Genomic DNA, 21,482 nt, shown 5'->3' on the forward strand with positions numbered 1-21,482 from the left:
ATAGAGAACAAAATCACCATAGTATTAAACTTTGAGAACTTTGATCACACATAGAAAGTAGATAGAACAAAGATAAGCATATTATCTATAGAGTAATGGGATAAAAAGTAAACATACATTGGTAATGGCTAATTACAACACAGTACTATCAAATATAATTATCCATCACAGATCATCAGACTAATTCATCAGCCTACTTTTCCCAGAGTTGCTTGTCACATGGCTCTTCAACGGCGTCAAGTAGAATCTAACCATACCGTTTCTGAGGCTATCCGGCGAGTAAGTACCACCAAGCTTGGCGTCTCTCCCAAGAAGATGATTCTGTTTATCTTCGCACAAGCTTCTCCTTCCAGCCTCAGCACCAGCAGTAATAGACCCATGGAACAGACCATCACAAGAGCTTCTTCTACCTTCAAAGCCATTAACAATAGAAGCACCATGAAACATGGCACCATCACAAGACTTCCTTGCACTAACGCTGTAACTTCTCAAGAGTTTCTCGCTAACATCACCGTAGCTTTCTCCTTTAGCCACTCTCCTAAGCTTCAAGAGAGACTCAGCAAGAGAACCCTCCATTGCATTTCCTCCAAGTTTCAAACTTTGCTCGGTTTTAACTTCTGTATCAGCTTTCCTCTGAATCAACCCCCAAAGATTCCATCCTTTCCCCCATTTCTTTCCACTCTTCTTCAAACCAAAACCATCCTGCTTCACCTCACCACCACCAGCAACACAACCTAGGCCACCTTTAGAAGCTAACTCTAAGCTCTCCGGTTTGTAGTTTTTGATGGAATACCAATTCGAATCTCTCAGTTCTCTCTCGGTAACAAGCAACTTAGCTCCATGAAACAAACCAACACCTTCAGGTGACAACTTAGCTTTGACTTCCTCAACATCAACCAACCCATGCCTCGATGACCGATCAAAGCTTCTTCTCCGCCGCGAATCCAAGTAGTAATCCCTCGTCTGAGCTGTCCCGCCTGGCTTCTTCTCCTCCTCCTCCGGCGAGGCTTTACCATCTTCAGTAACGGATGATAAAGGTATCAGCTTTGGATACGTCTTCCCGATCAAGCATCCGTCCCATGACGCTCTAGGCTCCTCGAAAGAGACTCGCCCTGCGTCGAGAGATAATCTAGGATCAACATCACATGAGCGACGGCCAAGAGCTGTTTTAGAGTAAACGTCGCCGTTTTGGGAGTTCTTGGGATGTTGTTTGAGAGAGAGTTTCTTAAGCGTTCTGGTGAAGACAGATGTGAATGAGGAGGAGGAGGGCTCTTTGTCGTTGCTCTTCTTGATTTGGCGAGTTCTTGATTCAAGATCTATAAACTCCTTCATTGTCTTCTTCTCTCCGTCTTCTTCTTCTTCTTCAAGGAGCCTCATACTCGCTCTACCTTCATCTTCATCTTCCTCCTCTTTCAAATCTGGAATCCGAATCGAGCTCCCTAGCCTCTCGTCTTCGTCGTCTCGGTCGTGGAGAGAGCCGTCGTCACACGATCTGCGTCGTGGCTGGTATAAATCTGCGGCGGATGCGTCACGGACGGAGTGGGAGCGAGCGCGGCGGAGCTCGGGGGCTTGATCGGAAGAGAGAGCTTCGATGGTGGAGAGGCGTTCGCGGAGACAGGTGGCGCAGAAGCCAGCGGTGGGTTTGGAAGTGGGATGACGGTTACAGACGGCGGAGTGACGACGGCGACGGCGCTGGGATTGGTGGTGGGTCATGATGGCTGTAGGAGAGTGGTTTCAGTGAATGGAAGAGAGTGGAGTCGAATGGGTCGTCACTGCCATTTTTGGAGAGAGAGTGTGTGGCGTTGTCAACACTATTGAACAACCCCTTTCCCTTGTCTTAACTTTAACCCTTTTTCTTCATTTATATTAAATGAAATAGCTTATTTCTATTTTTAATGTGTTAGTGCGTATTTATGTTTATTTCGTACATTATTTACTTTAAAAAATTTCAATCAAATAACTTTGTCATTGTCAATTGTCATGTACTATAACTATTTTTTTCTTCAAATATCATTTTTATGAGCATTTTAAGTTGTAGTGAAATTAGTTTTTTATTTATTTATTCAATCCATGAAAAAGCTTATTTTTCTTTCTCAAAAAAGCTTAGTTTTATCATTTATTTAGTAATGTTTTCCTTTGATAAAATGATGTTTACAAAATTTGATGAAGAGAGTAAGTAAATTGATATGTTGTTGCATACATACTTTTATGTTAAATACAATTTCTATTTAATTACTAAAAATGTGTAAATTTGTTATATTAATTGTGCTGGTGTAGACATCATTTTCACCATATGCACCTAAGTTATGTTAGTGAATGTGGTGAAAATGATGTCTACACCAGCACAATTGTCAGATTTATCAACATACTTAACAAAAAAGTTCAAAGAGGCAAGACATATTTTGGTTGCTATAACACTTGTTCTAAGTGAAAGTAATATTGACGTGTACAATCTGAAATGGAGTGTTCGGAATTTTCTAAACTATTGTTGTAAAATCTCCACCAGTTTGAGAAGCTAGATCGTTCTAGGATTCTTGTTCCACATTTGGAATTAATTTTTGTTTTAAAAAATAAGTTAGTGAAGTTAATGTTATTGTTATGTTTTGCAAGAACATAAAAAAAATGGAGAAAAGGAAAATAGTATAAGTGTGTCACATGACTGTGGCAGAGAGAAACAAAGGAACATGTGTACAAACGCATCCCATTATGGGTCTGACCTCTGCGTTTGTAGGACGAACATAAAAGACCCTTAATTAGTGAAATCTATAAAATAATTTAATGTAGACCTAAGAATTATTAAATGGTGAAAACACGTGTGCCACTATAGAGTACTTGTTTGTTTTTTTTACCTTGGGAGTAAATATTTGGCTGCTTCCATCATTTCTTTGGATTCCCTTCGAATCAATAAATTTGTTCAATGTCAACTTTTTGTATTAGTCAAAAAAAATGTCAACTTTTTGTAATTCTTTAATTGGATGTATTAGAGTTTTAATTAGTAGTTGATTTTCATGTAGAGAGCAACAAGAGTTATAGTTTAGTGCAGAAAGATGTAACGTTTGAACAACACCCTTTTTCAAGCTAACGACCTTAATGTTTTTAAATAAAGCGTGTTGTTCATATATTGGATCGTCATTATCAATAATATTAGAACAGAAGCAATTTTTATCTACTTACAAATAGTTTAGGTTAGACCATTATATTTAATTATATTTCATATTATTTCTATTCATATCTAATTTGATTATTAAATATACATCATACCTAAAATTAAGAAACTAACTAACTAATCTGTTATTTTTTTAAACTAATGAATTTAATTTATATTAATTCGAAATTTAAATAACTAATCAATTATATTTTAGTTATTAATGTAATAAATACTTATATATATATATATATATATATCTATTCATTTGTATATATACAACTATATATTAATCCAAATGCAAAAAAAAACAAATTGTTCAAAACTTGCACCAAATACATAAAAATATAATTTTTATAGTTAGAGTATTAAATATATATATATATATGATAAAATAAATATTAATAGTAATTATACAATGAAACATATTACTGTTGATAGGTTTATGAATATATTTTTTACGGGTTACTCAAAGAGACATGTAACATATATATCAAATATAAACTAATTGAACAAATATATTAACACATATATATCATAAAACATTACATTAACATGAATAGATGCCAGAGAGTAAGGGTTAATATTATAATTATTTGAAAATATAATTATATATATATAAATTATAAAAATTAAGACTTAAATATAATAAAAATATGTATCAAAATAAAATAATAAACATTTACATTTCTAATGCGAATAATGAAATTAACTTTTAAATTTAAAATAAACCATAGACAAACATCAAAAAGTATCTAATAACATGTGAATAACAAAAGTACACTAACTAAATAAATAGGCAATTTTTTTTTGCAAACGTGAATCATTAATTTGTAATAGACGTATACCCATTATTGATGCCCAAATCTATTTCATTTTTAGTATGCATCCTTTCAAATATTGATCCATTAACAAGATGGAATTTTAGTTGGACTAAAATTGTATTTAAATTGGAATATCACTTTCATAATATATTTATGAATATATATTACAATACTCTAAATATAATAATAAATCAAACCGAATTACATATTGGATCATCTACCAGCTCAACCAATAACCAGATCTCGGGTTTTAGCGGTTGTTACGGGTTTTATAGAATTTTTAAATAACAGATTTTTTTTTGAAAACTAAAATGGATTACATATGAACCACCGAATTTGTCAATTTTACTGCGGGTCGGGTCGGGTTTCAACATTGAATATAATGTTCTATTTGTAATATTTAAGTGTAGATACAATTAAAATACAAATTTATATCAAATAAATTTGGAATGTTTTGAAAATAATCCCGCGCTTTGAAAGCGCGGATCAAAATCTAGTTTGTATAATTAATTGTGTAACCAGAGAAAACTAACATTGTATTTGAAAAATAGAAACATTTACGAAAAGATGAACTAGACTTTCGCTTACAGAGTTACAGTGAACAAGAAGTCGTGATAATATCCTATTTTATGGCATTTACCTAAGATATAAGGGAGTAATTTTCTCTAAACTTGTGTGGGTAGCAACGACCGACGAGTGACATAGAGATTCGGAGTTACGACAAGTTCCCAAAGAGTGTGTTTTGTTCTTTTATTAAGCAATAAAACCATAGCAGCAGGTCCCAAAAATACACCAGCCATTATTTTGTCTGAATGTGATTGTACTGATTTTTCTTTGCCCCTTTCTTTCCGATAGGTATTGGAATTTTCCGACGACTTCGTCCACCAACGGACAAAGATGGCTAGATGAAAGTGTAAATTTACAATGCTAATCCAAACCTAAATGAAAATTTGATAAGTTTTTTTTTTTGGTAAAAAAAATTAAAAAATTTGATAAGTTGATTTTTGGTATATAAACAACTCTGAAACAAACCTAAATGAATATATGAAAATAAGTTAAACTGATTTATAAGACACTGAGTTACTAACCATGATAGACCGATCCAATTTTTCCCCCAAAGATAGACCGATCCAAATAAATTCAATTTAATTTTAATTAATTAATTCATAAACAAAGAAGAACTGTATTTTTGTGAGGCCAAGGCCGTTCGTTATTCGGGCCCAATAAACCCATTTCTGGTTGTTTGTTCGTCGACCGGAGCACCGAGCACGATCGCGGGGAAAGAATGACCAACTTTAGTTCTTATTCTTTCTTTCTTTCTTTCTTTCTTTCTTTCTTTCAACCTCGTTTTATTTTGAAATGACATCACTATGTCCTAATATTCATAGTTCTTTTTCTTATAGTGCACCTTTTCGTTTCAACCTAGCGTTTGAAGTGACCAGTGAGAGTTGGTTTTCCTAATTTAGATGATTTGTGGCTAAGATATTTTCCACGATGTAATGATCATTCATCACTAACTATATATGTGGACCTTTCTTGCCAGCTCGATCCACCACTTTGGACTTGTTGGTGGGTCATGTAGACAACTTGCAGCTTTAAATAGAACCATCTTTTTTTTTCCTGTGTAACAAACAGAAACAAGATACATCCGCTTTGTAATAGAAGATCTTAGTTTGTCTCCTCTTCTGATCCTCCATTGGATATATTTAAAGTAACTAGTAAACATTTCATGTTCATAAATAAAGAAAAATACTTTAGATGCAACATGAAGTCTTCTTCTACATCAAATTAACATGGAGGTATTTATTTATTCCGCTACTCCTATTACTTCTTACTCTCTCGATAATTTGTTTATAGGATTTAGGTTTGTGTGACTTTTTGCTCTTTGTCATTTTCTAGTTTCAAGTCTTCTTGTGTGGAAAAGTCAAAAGTATACAAAAAAAAATCAGCAAACAATCACTGCGCATTTTCCATTGACTATGAAAATAGAATAACAGAAAACTTGCTAAGACCAATCAAGCTCTTTGAATCAGTCTACAACACATTAAAGAACATATATACATGTAACATGTTAATATTATCTGTTAACAGACAATAACCGGATGATTATGCGTATATTATATGAACACGCATATCTTTATATATAACATAAGAAAAAAGAAGCTTACATGACTACCACAAACTTTCTTTCTTGGACTTATGGACAAGAAATAATATTCACTTTTTTCATATTACCATGTCTCCTTAGACATACACAAATGAGGAGCAGAACCCCAACGCCTCTCCTCTCCCCAAATGGAAAGCCTCAAAAATCTGTTTCTGAGTATAACTGGAGTGATGCAGGAACTGTTGCCAAGGTAAGGAATGTCTCCACCATCGGAGCTATCAAACGTGCAGCCAAGAAAGTAGTAGGAGTCTTTGCTTTTATTTTCACAGGACAGAAAAAGCTAAAGCCTGGAGAATGTCGATCTGATCCTGGAGACTGCAGCAACCTTGATAGAGAATCTACATGTAAGCATATGTAGATGTTTGATCAAATCTTTTTTTTGAATCAAGAACATGCTTTGAACTCTTTAAAGCACTTTGTGATGTATGTCTTTTGATTGATGAGATTTGTTTCTGTATATTGTGCAGTGTCAGGGTGGTCTGGTTATTCTACACCAAGCTCTTATGGAGGGTCAAAAGTTTCAGGTCAATATAGATTTTCTGGTTCAAGATTCAAAAGTCCTGGCAGAGACTCTTCTTCTAGCAAGAGTTGGCACCATGGCCCAGTAATCTTTTCATTTGCGGAGCTTCAGAGAGCAACCGCAAAATTTTCAACCGTTCATCAGATCGGAGAAGGCGGCTTTGGAACTGTTTTCAAAGGAAAGCTTGATGATGGAACCTTTGTTGCTATCAAACGTGCAAGAAAGGTATGAGAGATTGAAATCTTGAATACTTATTCAGAGAAAAGAAAAGATCTAAAACTGAAAATTCTGTGGCAGAACAACTATGGAAGAAGCTGGTTGCGAGAGTTCAAGAATGAGATATACACTTTGTCAAAGATCGAGCATATGAATTTAGTAAAGCTGTATGGATTCTTGGAACATGAAGATGAAAAGGTTATTGTTGTGGAATACGTTGGCAATGGAAACCTAAGAGAACATCTAGATGGTAAGCTACAAGAGGTACTTTCCTTTTATAGCATATAGAATAATCTGAACTTAAAGAAGTGTCTCAACGCAGGTTTACGAGGTAACCGCCTTGAAATGGCTGAACGTCTTGAGATAGCTATTGATGTAGCTCATGCTTTGACCTATCTCCACACATATACAGGTACACTTTGACCTCTTCTCTGTTTTTTTTGTATCGATCTTGAAGTGTAACTTTAGTGACAAGAAACTATCATCTATATGCAGATACTCCAGTTATACATAGAGACATTAAAGCATCAAATATTCTCATCACGGAGAAGCTAAGAGCAAAGGTGGCAGACTTTGGATTTGCTCGTTTGGTTTCTGAAGATCCAGGTGCTACTCATGTATCAACTCAGGTCAAAGGATCTGCAGGCTATGTTGATCCTGATTACCTCAGGACGTTTCAACTTTCAGACAAGAGTGATGTTTACTCTTTTGGTGTTTTGCTTATAGAGCTTGTCACTGGAAGACGTCCCATTGAGTTAAAGAGACCACGCAAAGACCGCCTCACGGTTAAGTGGGTAAGTAACTTTTTCTCTCTTCAGTATCATCATTGCGAGAGTTCAAGTCTCAACGCGAACTAACTTGAACAATGTAAAGAAACTTAAAGGAACAAACCCGTTTACGGTTTTTATATTAATAATGTGTAAATAAATTTACAATCCATTACATTTGTATTTATATTAGCTTCAAAACTTGATTTCTTTTTCTTTTTAAGAAAACATCCTTATTCTATATAAAATATTTTTTCTAATCCTAAAAGACATACCATACTAGTAGTGCACATCACCATATGCTTTTTAACTAGTGCAAATAGATATAAGACACTTCCAAGATTAACACCAAAGAGATATAATAACTCGTTTTTGTTTTTAATTTTGTGAAGGCATTGAGTAGACTCAAAGACGGTGAAACTGTTCTTGTTATGGATCCATTGCTCAAGAGAAACCGAGCTGCAATAGAAGTGGCTGAGAAGATGTTGAGACTGGCTAGAGAATGTGTTGGTCCAACGAGAGGTACACGCCCGGCTATGAAAGAATGTGTGGAGAAGCTGTGGGGTATAAGGAGAGATATGAAAGAGACAATTCTTGTTTCTTCCCCTTCTGTTTCTTCGTCTTCTTCAGCAACACATAGCTTCGCTGGTCGTGATTCAGACAGATATGCATTGCCGAAGATTATAGACGATGAGAATAGCACTGAGTTACTCTCTCCTTGACGACACCAATTTGTAAAAACATGCCCTTTTTTTTTTGTTTTACCTACGATGAATATAAATACATACATGAAGACTGTAAGTTCTTTTCTTTGTTTGTTATTTGATTTTATATATTGAATACATTCATATATATGAGACTCGGAAGAGGAAAGTCAAAACATGATTTTGTACCATCATTAATGATGAGCAAAACATATGATAGAGAGAATCATGCATCGGTGGCAGAAAAGATTTTCTTTTGCATTCTTTATAATAAAGATTTGAGAAAATCTGAATTTACATATTTTTTCATTTACAATAATTTTGTGTCAACTTGCAAAAGAAGAGATCTGTTCTTATAAAATTATTAATGATTGAAATAGATGGGAAGAGTCTTGACTAGTATATTGGATCCCATAAACATCAAATTACAAACCATTCCCCTGTTTGATTGTCATTACACAACACATCCAGAGGAGATGAAAGATCACATCACAACCCACAAAAACAGGACAGGACAGGACAACATAAAACCCTTTTGTATATTATATATAAAATTTACAAAATGAGACTCTTACACATCTCTCAAGCGAATTTAGGCTTAGGCAAGACCGCCGAGCCACCAATGCCGCTGCTGCCTCCGTGGACTGGTCCAAGCTTCTGAATCCAATGTTTCAGACCTTTCCTAGGGTCCTTGCAGATCTTGTTTGAAGCCAGATTCAAGTTCCCTTCACGTTCCAGTGAAGCCTCGAACTGTTGAAGCACTTTCACTATCTGCCAGAAGTCGGGTCTCTTGTCCGGTGCAACCGACCAACAACGCTCTATCAGAGCCTTCATTGCGGCTGGACAATCTCCCGGGATAACTGGCCTTAAGTTCTGAACCAAAAAATCAACATTTTTCAGGTTATAAATGGTTGAAACAACTGAACAACAAAGGGCTTTAACAAGATAAAACCATTAGACAGATAGTCAGGAGACACGCAGAATGTTTTACCTTGTCAACTACTGCAAAAGCAGCTTGAATAGGATTCATGTCCTCATACGGGGTTGCTCCAGCTACCAATTCCCATAAAAGAAGTCCAAAGCTGTAGACATCAGCCTTTCTCCCATGAGGTTTCCGTTTTATCATTTCAGGTGCCATCCACCTATAAGTCCCTGGATCATCAGCCAACATATCACAGTACTCCTCCTCGCATGCAATCCCAAAGTCAGCAATCTTTAGTTGAAAGTCTTCGTCGATCAATACGTTTTCTGGCTTTAAATCCCGATGAACTACGTGTCGTGAATGAATATATTCCATTCCTCTTGCAATATCCAGACCAAACTCTATCAGCTTTTTCAAAGGAAGAGACCTATTCTCTGGCTTGTGCAGGTATGATCTTAAGGATCCTTCAGGTAAATACTCAGTGAGGACACAATATACAGGCGCATCTTTATACGCTCCCACAAACTGTTTTATTAATAAGAAAAGAAAATTAAGCACAAACCATATACTGGCATAAAGAAGATGTGAAAAGAGAGTGGAAGGAATCACCTTGATAACATTAGGATGGGACAACCGTGACAAAAGGGTGACTTCCTTGGTAAACTGTTTCTCTAAACGAGCACCCAAGCATCCATTCTCGTCATCATCAGGGACAGTGATAAGCTTCACAGCAACAGCTCTATCTTCATACTTCCCATGGTAAAGCCTGCTATGTAACCCATGAGCAAACTTAAGCCCAAGTAACAGCTTCGACATATCAACACGGTACTCTTCAGCAGCTTCCGAAGCGCTAACCTTACGACCACCATTGCTCAAAAGCTTAGACCATCCAGTGTTGTCCTTCTTGCTCTGCGTCTTCACCCTCTCCTGGATTCTCAGAGTGCTTAAATCTCTGATGGGAACTGAAGGGGACTGCAAGCTGATCGATCTCCTCTTCTCAAAGGTGTCTTTACGGGAGAACTTGGGCTTCATTGCTTTCTCCGAGTCCACTCTTCTTGGATGCGGAGTAGAGAATCTCTTACGCTCAGACTTAGCTTCCTTGAAGACTTCAGGAAGAGGCGTCTGAGGAGAGGGAGAAACAGACCTCTGCTTGTTGGTAACAGGGTTTATCTGCACTTCCGAATCAACAACGTATACATCAGCTGAGGAAGGTGTTGTATTGAGTCCGGGGAGCTTCTCTTGGGTAGACTTAAAAGAGAGAGAGGACAACTTGGAGGAATCAAGACGATGAGAAACCGTTTGAGAAAACTTAGTCCTCCTAATCCAAGAAGAAGCCTCTTCATCCATCTCCAAGAAACTCCAATTACAAAACCAACTAAAAGAGACCTAAGATAAAACCTTTCTCAGACTACAAAAAGTCGTATGAATGATTGAAGCAAACCTCAAAATGAGATGACTTGCAATCTCCAACAATCTCAAAACTCAATCTTTCCTCTTCAATCTGAGATAAGCTTCCTATAAATTAATACTATTCTTCACAAATCGCCGGAAATCCAGAACGCCTCTTCCTACATCAATAATCGGAAAAATCAAATCAGCAGGCGAGAAGATGGATCTATTAACGAATTAGGAAGCTAAAATGTTACCTTGGAATCACGAAGCGGAGATCAAGTACAATCGGAATCACCGGCGACTTGAAGCCGGAGGAGGAAGAAGAGATCGATGGGAGAAGTCGAGAGAAGCTTAAACCATACGACGCTCCTTGGATTCTGAGAAGACGACGTTCGTTTGACGAATCAACAACTCTTTTTTTAGAATGATTTTGATTATTTTTTTATTTTATTTTTAGTTTTCACAGATTCAAGGTGGAGAAAAGAAAATTCTTTGGAATTTTGAGGAAATTACGTTTAAACGACTGCGTATTTGTCTGCCTGTCACCATCTCTGATATGCTTTTATTAATATTCTATATCCGGTAGAGAAGCTTAAATTATTGATTTTTTTTTTTATGTTAAAATTAAATTTAAAGGCTTGGTTTTAGCCCAATAATGACGTTCTCGGCCCACGTAACTGCCCATACAGAGACAAAGCTGGAAGCCTGAGGATGCATGCATGCACGCACGCTCTGTTCCAATTGGTAAGTTCCTTAACCATGGAGGCTTAGGGGAGGATGCTTAAAAAATAAGAATAAAATAATGGATGGATCCCACCATTTTCGAAAATAGGGGTGCTTCTAAATAAGCAGCGATTTTATGGAGGATTTTCAACTGTTCGCGGATCCCACTACCACGTGACGGTTCGTTATTAGTGGATTTTAAAAAAAAATTTAATCAGAGAAAAGAAAACAAAAATAAAAAAATAAGCACTCCATTTCAGGTTGGGAGCACTTCTATACTTTTATAGTAATTGTTAAAGAAAAAAAAATTAGTTGGGGGCACATGCCCCCGTACGTCACACTCTGCATCCGCCTCTGGTCCCGAAACCTCTATTTTAGTTATTACGAAGCTGTGGAAAGCACCATCAAATTTATACGTTTTTAAGATCTGGATTTGTTTTTCAGAGAATATAAATTCTCACAGATTATAGAATATAACTTTATTGAAAGTTTCAAAGTACTGTTGTGCGTTCATCGTGGTTTTTTTTTTTTGACTAAAGGCTTTCAATTAAAAACATAAACGATTACAAGGTAAGGTTACAAAACCTTAGAGTTTGGTAAAGTTTGCATGAAACATATTTCATGATAAGATAAGTTTCAAACCAAATGCTATTAGGCCGAAACTAGAAAGAACCAAAGAAATGAAAGAGAGTAGCTAATGAGAAGATCCACGACCATGTCGGCCACGTTTACCTTTCCCTTGTATTGTCTTCCATTCCAAGTCTTGAAATTTGATAGGAGGTTTTGTCTCTCTCCCACCCCTTGTCAAGCTGAGAGAGCTCATATGCTCTGACTCAACTTCATCCACTTCTTCTAGCACAGTGATGTGGTACATGTAGAATCATCTGTCAATCCAACTGATACGTAGAAAGTTTCGTCGTGAAACTGTACGTGAAATTGTTTATCAATAAAATGTATTATAAAAAGCTTGAATGATCACAATTCACAGCTCTTTTCAAAGTTGAAGAAAGATCCACGCTACTCGTATATCATATTCACTTGCATAACTCTTCCAAAGTAGCACCAAGAGATGCTTGGAAAGGAAGTAACATCTTCCCTTCAGGTTTACATGTAATGTATTTAGTGATATAAATTGGTTGGCAGAATTTCAGTTATTGTTTCTTCAGTTTAAATCAACTAAGAGACTTGAACCAAGGCTCGAACCTTTACACACATGACACAACCAACCGAAAACTAAATATAAGAAGAATGAGTATTTTTTATATAATGAAAACAAGCGTACAACAACTGGATAATTGAAATGCAATGTCTTCTAACCAAAGCAATTTTACACTACAATATCTAAAATCTTGATCATTGCTCAGACTCAGACCTTTCTTGGGGGCGGAGAGTAGCGTACTGATCAAGTGAGTCCTGGTCAATCCACGGCGTATCGTAAATCATCATAGTGTCAACATCTTCTTCCATAGGCATACTCGAAGTATTCATCGTCTTCAACTCATTTACAAATCCTTGGAACCATTCTCGTCCTTCTTCTTCAATAGGAGCATCAATGTAAAGTTGTTCATCTTTTTCCGATACTTGACGAGAATCTTCAAACACTTGATCATTATTTTCTGATCCTATGAGCGGAATCTCCGCAACATGGCGATGAGCTTCATTAACCGGCTGTTGCATTGCGAAGGAATCAGCAAGAAACTCATAATGATGAGGAATAAAAGCTTCATAATCGTCCTTCTTATTATTCTCTTGAATCTTGCATATAACATTATTAGGCTGCTGCTCGAAGGAAAAAGAAGCTGGAACAGACTCATCATACAAATACATCGGCTGCTGCTCCAAGTAATTAGGAGTTAGAAAACTTCCATGATAAAAAATATTGATCGGCTGCTGCTGCTCCAAGTAATTAGGAGTTAGAAAAGTTCCATGATCAAAAATATTCATCGGCTGCTGCTCCAAGTAAGGAGATAGAAAAGTTCCATGATCAAAAATATTGATCGGCTGCTCCAAGTAATTAGGAGTTAGAAAAGTTCCATGGTCAAAAATATTGATCGGCTGCTGCTGCTCCAAGAAAGGAGCTAGTAAAGGTGCATGATCAACAATATTGATCGGCTGCTGCTCCAAGAAAGGATCTAATAAAGTTCCACGATCAGCAATATTAATCGGCGGCTGCTCCGAGGTAGAAGAGTCAATATGATTAAGATAAGTAGACGCTTCATGAAGCTGAGCTTCATTGATCGGATGTTGCAGCTGCTGATCAGAGAAAGAAGAAGCTAGAACAGACACATAATGATGATGATTACTAGAAGTACAAACTTCATGATGATCATCATCCTTCTTCTTGGAATTCTTGATCACATGAATCTTGCAGATGACCAGTTCATGAAACTTACCTTTTTCTTCCGGAAGCATATATTCTGTCATAATCCAGCTCTCGCTGTCTCGTGATACATTACAAGAAGTACCGTCTCCACTCTTCTGCTTCTTGTTATTTACTTTGCTACTAAAAAAAGCTAATGTTTGCTTTTCACCAATGACCATCTTTTTCTCCTTGTCTGTGATATTTTCTTTCGCATTAGCCTTCCAAGACCCACTATCGTCGTCTCGGGTGATCTTCCGTTTCGCTTTCTGACCACAACCAATGTTCTTTTTGGCGAATTGTGTCCTTGTCACAAAGTAGTACCACTCGTTCTTCTTGAAAAACGAACCCATGGGATGGTCCAGCAACCACGGCTCCTTTGAGTAAACATCCTTCATAGTGATCTCTCTACGCGGTTTACCTTCCAATTTGGGGATTAAATATTCGTTGATGAGTTCGTCTTCGTAGGGTTCAAACTGAATCCCTCCATCTTCGTCGTTGTATTTGTACATGTCGTTGTATTCATACATGTCGTTGTATTCAGTCATCTTCTCTTACGTGTCTTACGGTGCGTTTGGGTTTAAAAGCTCTTTGGGAAGTGTTCTGTGAGGTTTGTGATCGACCATCGTCTGTATTTATAGCATCTTACCTTATCATTAACCAATATGAAATTGGTTTTGACACTCATTTCTAACAGGATTATGATTATTTATCCTTCCTTTATTTTTTGAACTTTTTTACAAAGTAATAACATGAAAATCTTTCCTATCTTATAAGATAATCGTTATCACATCTTGTATTATTCTGCTGCAAAATCATTTGTTTGTTATGGTTTCCTTTTCTTTCATCCTTTTTATTTTTGCTAGGAATTTACTTGATGTGGATAGTGATCTCTCTTCTTAACAAATCTATCTTTTTGAACAAAAGGCACGTTATTATTCACATCCAATAAAAAAATCGTTAGTTCTGTTTCCTTTTATTTTACTATATTATTTAATAAAAAAATCGTTACTGATCTCTGAATAAACAAAAGTTTTTTAATAAGCAAAAGTTTAATTTAGGTTTTAAAACAATACCAGGTTATTATTATCCTGGTTCGGATAACTATATAATTTATTTAGTTGAAAAAAACTATATAATTTCAGTTTCAAAAAAAAAAACTATATAATTTATTTAATTTGCTTAAATAGAAGTCTTTTTGACCAATACATATGCATCTATTAGATAATGAATAATTATATATATAACATGATTTTTGGTTGAAATATTAAAATATATAAACATGATTGCTTTCATGAAATACTATTTCAAAATTTTGTTACTCTGATTCTTGGGATCGTTATGCATGCATGCATAGATACACATATGTTATGCATGGAGCATGGTTAATTTATGACAGTTAACTTTTTTAACCATTACCAGACAACGTCTATGTTCGATGCCAAAATAATATGAATAAAGTGGTTACCCTCTTGATATATTTGATGCGACCTATTCTGATATTCAAGGGGTTACTTAAGGATGCTTCTGATCAAGAATGATACGTTTCATTATATTTTATATGTTTCTCACTAGATTACTAGAACATGAAATTTGACAGAAGCTCTTGTGTTTGTAAGCAACTAACGATAAACTATTCTTATGAATGAATTCGCGAGATCAAGAAGCAACACAGAGAGTCTTTTGGAAATAATCAAAGCACACAAGAAAAAGAAAAATGTATGAATAATGAAAGAAAACTGAAGCAATATAGAACAAACAAATAGATAAGACGCATAAGATTTTACGAGTTACTTGGAAGATGGAAGGAAGGCTTTTTTTTTTTTAAGATGGAAGGATTCTAAAACCGCTATAAATCTAATCCCGCGAGGATCAATTTTCAAGATTTATTGTAATATACAAAGTGATGGAAAAAACAATTATCTTTTGGATTTGATTAGTACAACAAATGTTAGGAAGTAAAACTAAAACACCCAACTGAAAAAAAATTATTGCTGGAGTTTAATCTTTAGGATGGAGGCTGGCGATAGATTGGGTGCAATTTGGATAGGTTTCTCGCATTGACCCGAGCCAAATGTCTTCCCACTAATGCCAAGGTATATATATATATATATTATCTGTTATTGGACTAAGATGTAAAATGCATTTGACGAATCTCAAATTCAATTTGACTAAATAGCAGTAATTTTGTTTCAGTTAAAATCAAATTCAGGATAGACGAGTTTACGTTGTGCTACATGTCAATCCTCGCCACTAGGTGGTACTACTTGGTTAGTAGGAAATATATTAAGGACGAGCAGCCAACACTAAGACATTATACCTTGGAATGCCACCTTTGCTCCAAACGATTTTCCACCAAAGTACAAGAAGGTCTTTCATCAATCAATTTGGTCATAGACTAAGCCAGTTAATTAAGTAGCAAGCACTCCTTATCTCCTATATTCCCCATTCTTAATAATAATAGTCTTCCTCTTCTGTGAAGGATAGAGTGGTGACGTGAGATCCAAGTGATTACCCAACGGGCTTGAGGTAGCAATGAAGGTGTTCTCAAGTCTCCAAACAAACGGGGACCACTCCTTTAGCACCTTATTTTGCTAACCATGTACGTCTTCTCTTTTACCATTGTACACTCCAGTAGTTCTTACTAGATCCTAGTAGTTCCTCCTCTTGATTAATTAGGAGCCAGACAAAGCCTGAGGATGCATGCATGCTCTATTAAAATTTCCAAGTTCCTAATAAACCCCAAAACCTTTTTTTAGTTAGATAATTATTACGAAGCGTGAAACAGATATTTTGAACGTTGAAGAAACACCAACACTACCCATATATTATATTCATTTTCATATAACTCTTCCAAGGTAGCACCTAGGGATGCTTGGAAAGGAAGTAACCTCTTTTTACCAGTTAACATGTGGATGTATTTATTTACTACTAGAGTCGGCCCGCCCTACGGGCGGGATATGATTTATTTGTGATCTAGATTATTGTTTTCTTATATAATTTTGTGGTTGGTATTTTAGGTTCATATTTGCAAGAGATGTGAATGAAAGACACAAAAAAAGAAGAAAAAACTCAAGAAAATGGTTCATGTATCTTTTGTTTGTAAGTAATTTTTGTTTTGACTTTTTGCGACGACAATATTGTTATGTCATTGTTGAATAATTTGTATCTAACAACTAATGTATACGATTCTTTTTGAGATTCTCGCCAGTTGTAAGGCCTTTGAATAATTTTCCAAAAAGAGAATCTCACCTTTGATGAAAAACTGGCAATCAAAACATTAGATATCCAATTGGATTGGACATAGTGTTCAAGGGTTAGGACATGTTCCTGATATTCATCGGTTTTATTTTTAAAGTTTATTGTTAGGTGATACTTGGTTCAGATAAAATAAGCTATATTGTTTATTATGAACAAATATAAGGATTTCTAGACTATTTCTTGCTTGATCTTAACATTAAACACAGAATTTCAGATTATCAGGGAAAGAATTCATAATTGTTTCTATGTGCCATTCGAGATTAGCTAGGAAGATATTTTTTCATGAAATTTTTTAAATACATCTATTTAGATACAATAAATTTAGTCTCTTGTTTATATCATGAAATTATTTTCCATTTTATGTTTAATGTTGTATATTTTATTTTTTCATTTGTTTTGATAGTGTGTAAATTGTTTTTTTTCTTTTTCTCAGTATCTTAGTTTTTCTTAACTTAAACTCAATTATTAGAATAGGAAAAGTTTAAGTTTTTCTTTAATCATGGTTGAGTTGATAAAACGTGAAAAGGCAACAATGTTATTGTATTCTCGTAATTGGTTTTCTTATAAAATTTTCAAGTGAAATTCAGAAGAACTAATATCTGCTTCAAGTGAAGTTCTTTAATGCATCCTCCAAGTAAAACAATTTGAACGACTGGCCAAGTGTTTAGTATTACAAAAGTATTCAGTAATATCTGAGCTCTTTATGATATTTAATTACTAAGAAATTTAAAGAAAAAATAACATCGAAAGTATGAAACAAACAATATAAAGCCATAACTTGCCCTCCCTCATCTATTCGATACTTTCCTCAACTAAACCATATCTTCATAACTTAAGTTTGCTTCCTCCACCACTATTTCTTCCTTTAAGCTTAAAGAAACTTCAACGTCTCCACCTTGTTTTGTTTGTGGGTACAAAGATAAAACTTGAAAGGGATTTAACGGGTTAAAGTGATGCGTACATTGGTTTATACCGTGCACCAGACGCTAACACCAAGGCTGCTTCAGTTTAGAAGCAATATCCAACCAGCAAAAAGGAGAGGCCATTCTCAGGTCACTCCTCTTCACGTCACTTCGACGATTTTAACTTCCACAAGATCAAATTTTTTTCGAAGGGCATGTCTCAAATCTCATCCTCTCACTTCCTTTGGTCGCCAAATAGCACACCCTTCTCTCTATTTCCAAGCTCTCGAGCTCTGTTTCAACGTTTCCTTCAACAGGATTCCCACCAATCCAAACAGTCAGTTTCAGACTCAACCCTCGCTCGCCAACGCTTTGGTCGCAGCTCTGAGGAGAGCACATGCGCATCAGAGGAGATGGTGTGCGGAGCAGTAGCAGAGCCAACAAAACCAGCCGTTCTTGGCGGCTACCTGTGGATACTTTTTCGAGTTGTTCCTTTCCAGGCCTAAGCTTTCTATCCTTTTCAACAGCCTTATCACAGTCCTTGATGCACTCGTCATACTGAATCAAACACATTCACATTAGGTTCAACCTTGTGCCAAGTAAATTATCATATTGCATCAAACATGATCATGTTTAGACTCAACCACATACCAAGTGAATCACTATAGACTAATATACATAAGAACTAAACATGGATACATAAGACTAATATACATAAGGACTAATCCCAGATGATAGATCTGTTAATTCTTGAGAGGTCTACTACTTGAAAATGCATGGTTTCCTCAGAACACATCTTGTAAATAGATGACAGCAATATACTCAATAACATAGGCAACTGTCACAAAGTAACAACTTGCAAGATTAAGATAGATAAAGATTAAAAATTCACAGCGAGAGAAATGAGATGTACGTACATACAAACACAAACAGAATAATTCTGATTCTCCAATGGTTCAACATGATTTCAGACTCAATTTTTTTTTAAGGCTTTCTGCATCTCTTCGATAACCAGTTAACTCCAGTATTATCTGACTGGATTCCAGGTAACGAAACTGACTCCAAATCCAATTCTACAACGTACCGGTATGGGTTAGACGCAATCAAGACATGGCTAATCGACTCATGTCCCTTCCAGTGTTTCTCCACTCCGACGGAAACTTACACACCGTGAAGATTCTTCAAACCGTCTTTTCCTCCAACATCTCCGGCCAACTACATTGAGGCTTATTTATCAAACGACTTGGAGTGAAACATTAAGAGGGATTCATACCTGAGGAGGGAGGAGTCGGGACTGAGCAGTTGGCTTGATAAGAACAAACTAAACGAATGAAGGCTTTTAGAAGTGATGACGTATTAGGAGGTAGATTGATTTAGAAATTGTGAGGATGATGCTAAGGGGATGGAGCCATACCTTTTTATAGGTGAGAATCACGTGGTTGACGATTAAACCACAATCGCCGTTACAGAATCTCGACAGTCTCTTCGTAGATCGACGACGAACGAAGAACACGGAGGGGAGCAGTTGATAGGGCTTCCGCAGAAGACTGTCTCGATGGGCCGCAGCGCGTAACGAAGCCCAACAGCGAAGTTTAGTGAAACGGTGCGGATCCTATGTGTCTTCACTACAGGAATCCTATTTCCAAGCTGGCATCCTAGCTGGCATCATCAGGAGAGATTAAACTCTTCTTTATATATAAAGATTTATTAGTAATAAATTGGGTTGGGAAAATTTCAGTTGTTGTTTCTTCTTACTTTTTTTTTGTCAACTACGAGACTGGAACCAAGTTTGCAACTTCTAGACACACAACCACCGAATATAAACATAAGAAGAATGTGGATTTTTTATTTAGTGAAAACTAAACGTACACAACTATGGATAATCGAAATGCAATTATTCTTCCAAGATCCTATTCAAATCTAATCTATTTTACCCTAAATATCTTGATCAGTGCTCAGCTTCCTAGAGTTTTAGAGCTTTCTTTGGGGAGGGGCGGAGGGTAGCATACTGATTCAAGTAAGTCCTGATAAAACGGCGCATCGTAATTCAGAATGCCATCATCTTCTTCCATAGGCAAACTCGAAACATTCATTGTCGTCAACGAATTTATAAGTTCTTGGATCCTTTCTTCTATTTCAGCTTCTTGTTCTGATCCTATGAGTGGAATATTTGGAACATGGCCATGAGCTTCATTGATTGGCTGCTGCTCTGTGTAGCAATCTGCTACAAACTCATGATGATGATAAGGAATAAGAGCTTCATGATCGTCCTTGTCATTCTCTTGAATATTGCATGTAATATTAGTCGGCTGCACCTCCAAGAAAGGAGATAGAAAAATTTCTTGATCAACAATATTAGTCGGCTGCTGCTCCAAGAAAGGAGATATAAAAGTTTCATGATCAACAATATTGATCGGCTGCTTCTCCAAGATAGGAGCTAGTAAAGTTCCACGATCAGCAATATTAATCGGCGGCTGCTCCGAGGTAGAAAACTCAATAGGATGATGATGATAAGTAGAAGCTTCATGACGATGAGCTTCATTGATCGGATGCTGCAGAAGCTAGAACAGACACATAATGATGATGATGATTACTAGAAGTACAAGCTTCATGATGATCATCATCCTTCTTCTTGGAATTCTTGATCACATGAATCTTGCATATGACCAGTTCATGAAACTTTCCTTTTTCTTCAGGAAGCATATATTCTGTCATAATCCAGCTCTCGCTGTCTCCTGATACATCACAAGAAGTACCGTCTCCCCTCTTCAGCTTCTTGTTATTTACGTTTCTTCTAACAAAATTGAGGCTTTGCTTTACCCCAATGGTCTTCGTTGTTTCCTTTTCCGTGATACCTTCTTTCGCATAAACCCTCCAAGTCCCACTATCGTCGTCTCGGGTGATCTTCCGTTTCGCTTTCTGACCACAACCAATGTTCTTTTTGGCGAGTTGAGTCCTTGTCACAAAGTAGTACCACTCGTTCTTCTTGAAAAACGAACCCATGGGATGGTCCAGCAACCACGGCTCCTTTGAGTAAACATCCTTCATAGTGATCTCTCTACATGGTTTACCTTTCAACTTGGGGATTAAATATTGATTGATGAGTTCATCGTCGTAGGGTTGAAATTGAATCCCTCCATCTTCGTCGTTGTATTCATACATCTTCTCTTACGTCTTATATTGCGTTTGGATTTAGGAGTTCTCTGGGAAGTGTTCTCTGAGGTTTGTGATCGATCAACGTCTGTATTTATAGTCATCTTACATTATCATAAACCAATATGAAACAGTGGCGGAGCTAGAATTCCATCTTATAGGGGTCACAGTTGATTTATTATAGCCAAAAAGGGTCATATCTGAGTTTTGAACTCAAGACATGGGGGTCAAAAGGATAAGTTCTGACCAAATTACCACAGAAAAGTCATTGTTTACAAGCCTAAATGTTTAATTTTATACATTTCATATGGGTCATTTGACCCCCCTACTTTCAAGGTGGCTCCGCCACTGATATGAAATTGGTTTTGAAACTCATTTGTAATAGGAGTAGGACTATTTATTCGTTTATCGTAAAACCTTTTTACAG

At 36.2% G+C, this 21,482-nt stretch overlaps 4 protein-coding genes across 14 annotated transcripts; 1 reads left to right on the forward strand and 3 right to left on the reverse strand.

Annotated features, from left to right (window-relative positions):
- Positions 1–6: 6 nt before the first annotated feature.
- On the reverse strand, positions 7–1,845 carry LOC103845316 (protein OCTOPUS-like). The gene has a single exon (XM_009122152.3). It carries the CDS (start codon positions 1,711–1,713, stop codon positions 181–183), a length of 1,533 nt encoding a protein of 510 aa, XP_009120400.2. The 5' UTR covers positions 1,714–1,845; the 3' UTR covers positions 7–180.
- Positions 1,846–5,131: 3,286 nt separating this feature from the next.
- Positions 5,132–8,537, forward strand: LOC103845318 (calmodulin-binding receptor-like cytoplasmic kinase 1). Of its 3 annotated transcripts, none has more exons than XM_009122153.3 (7): positions 5,132–5,768; positions 6,218–6,480; positions 6,604–6,881; positions 6,954–7,122; positions 7,195–7,284; positions 7,368–7,666; positions 8,032–8,537. In XM_009122153.3, exons 1-7 carry the CDS (start codon positions 5,728–5,730, stop codon positions 8,359–8,361), a joined length of 1,470 nt encoding a protein of 489 aa, XP_009120401.1. In that variant the 5' UTR covers positions 5,132–5,727; the 3' UTR covers positions 8,362–8,537. The 3 variants fall into 3 exon arrangements, with proteins under 3 accessions (XP_009120401.1, XP_009120402.1, XP_018511094.1); XM_009122154.3 differs by lacking the exon at positions 5,132–5,768 and having other exon boundaries at positions 5,876–6,480; positions 7,368–7,478; positions 7,599–7,666; XM_018655578.2 differs by lacking the exon at positions 5,132–5,768 and having other exon boundaries at positions 5,884–6,480.
- A 154-nt stretch (positions 8,538–8,691) lies between these two features.
- Positions 8,692–11,147, reverse strand: LOC103845319 (serine/threonine/tyrosine-protein kinase HT1). The gene is made up of 4 exons (XM_009122155.3): positions 10,912–11,147; positions 9,875–10,833; positions 9,335–9,790; positions 8,692–9,216 (listed from the first exon to the last, which is right to left on the reverse strand). Exons 2-4 carry the CDS (start codon positions 10,610–10,612, stop codon positions 8,926–8,928), a joined length of 1,485 nt encoding a protein of 494 aa, XP_009120403.1. The 5' UTR covers positions 10,613–10,833; positions 10,912–11,147; the 3' UTR covers positions 8,692–8,925.
- Positions 11,148–11,406: 259 nt separating this feature from the next.
- On the reverse strand, positions 11,407–20,405 carry LOC117129225 (NAC domain-containing protein 78-like). Of its 9 annotated transcripts, none has more exons than XM_033282648.1 (4): positions 19,317–20,405; positions 19,176–19,223; positions 18,987–19,117; positions 11,407–18,460 (listed from the first exon to the last, which is right to left on the reverse strand). In XM_033282648.1, the coding sequence occupies exon 4, from the start codon at positions 14,285–14,287 to the stop codon at positions 12,734–12,736; it is 1,554 nt and encodes a 517-aa protein (XP_033138539.1). In that variant the 5' UTR covers positions 14,288–18,460; positions 18,987–19,117; positions 19,176–19,223; positions 19,317–20,405; the 3' UTR covers positions 11,407–12,733. The 9 variants fall into 9 exon arrangements, with proteins under 9 accessions (XP_033138539.1, XP_033138540.1, XP_033138541.1 ...); XM_033282649.1 differs by having other exon boundaries at positions 18,987–19,128; XM_033282650.1 differs by having other exon boundaries at positions 19,176–19,238.
- Positions 20,406–21,482: the final 1,077 nt, after the last annotated feature.

This window comes from Brassica rapa, chromosome A10, assembly GCF_000309985.2.
Source record: "Brassica rapa cultivar Chiifu-401-42 chromosome A10, CAAS_Brap_v3.01, whole genome shotgun sequence".
Lineage (NCBI taxonomy): Eukaryota > Viridiplantae > Streptophyta > Magnoliopsida > Brassicales > Brassicaceae > Brassica > Brassica rapa.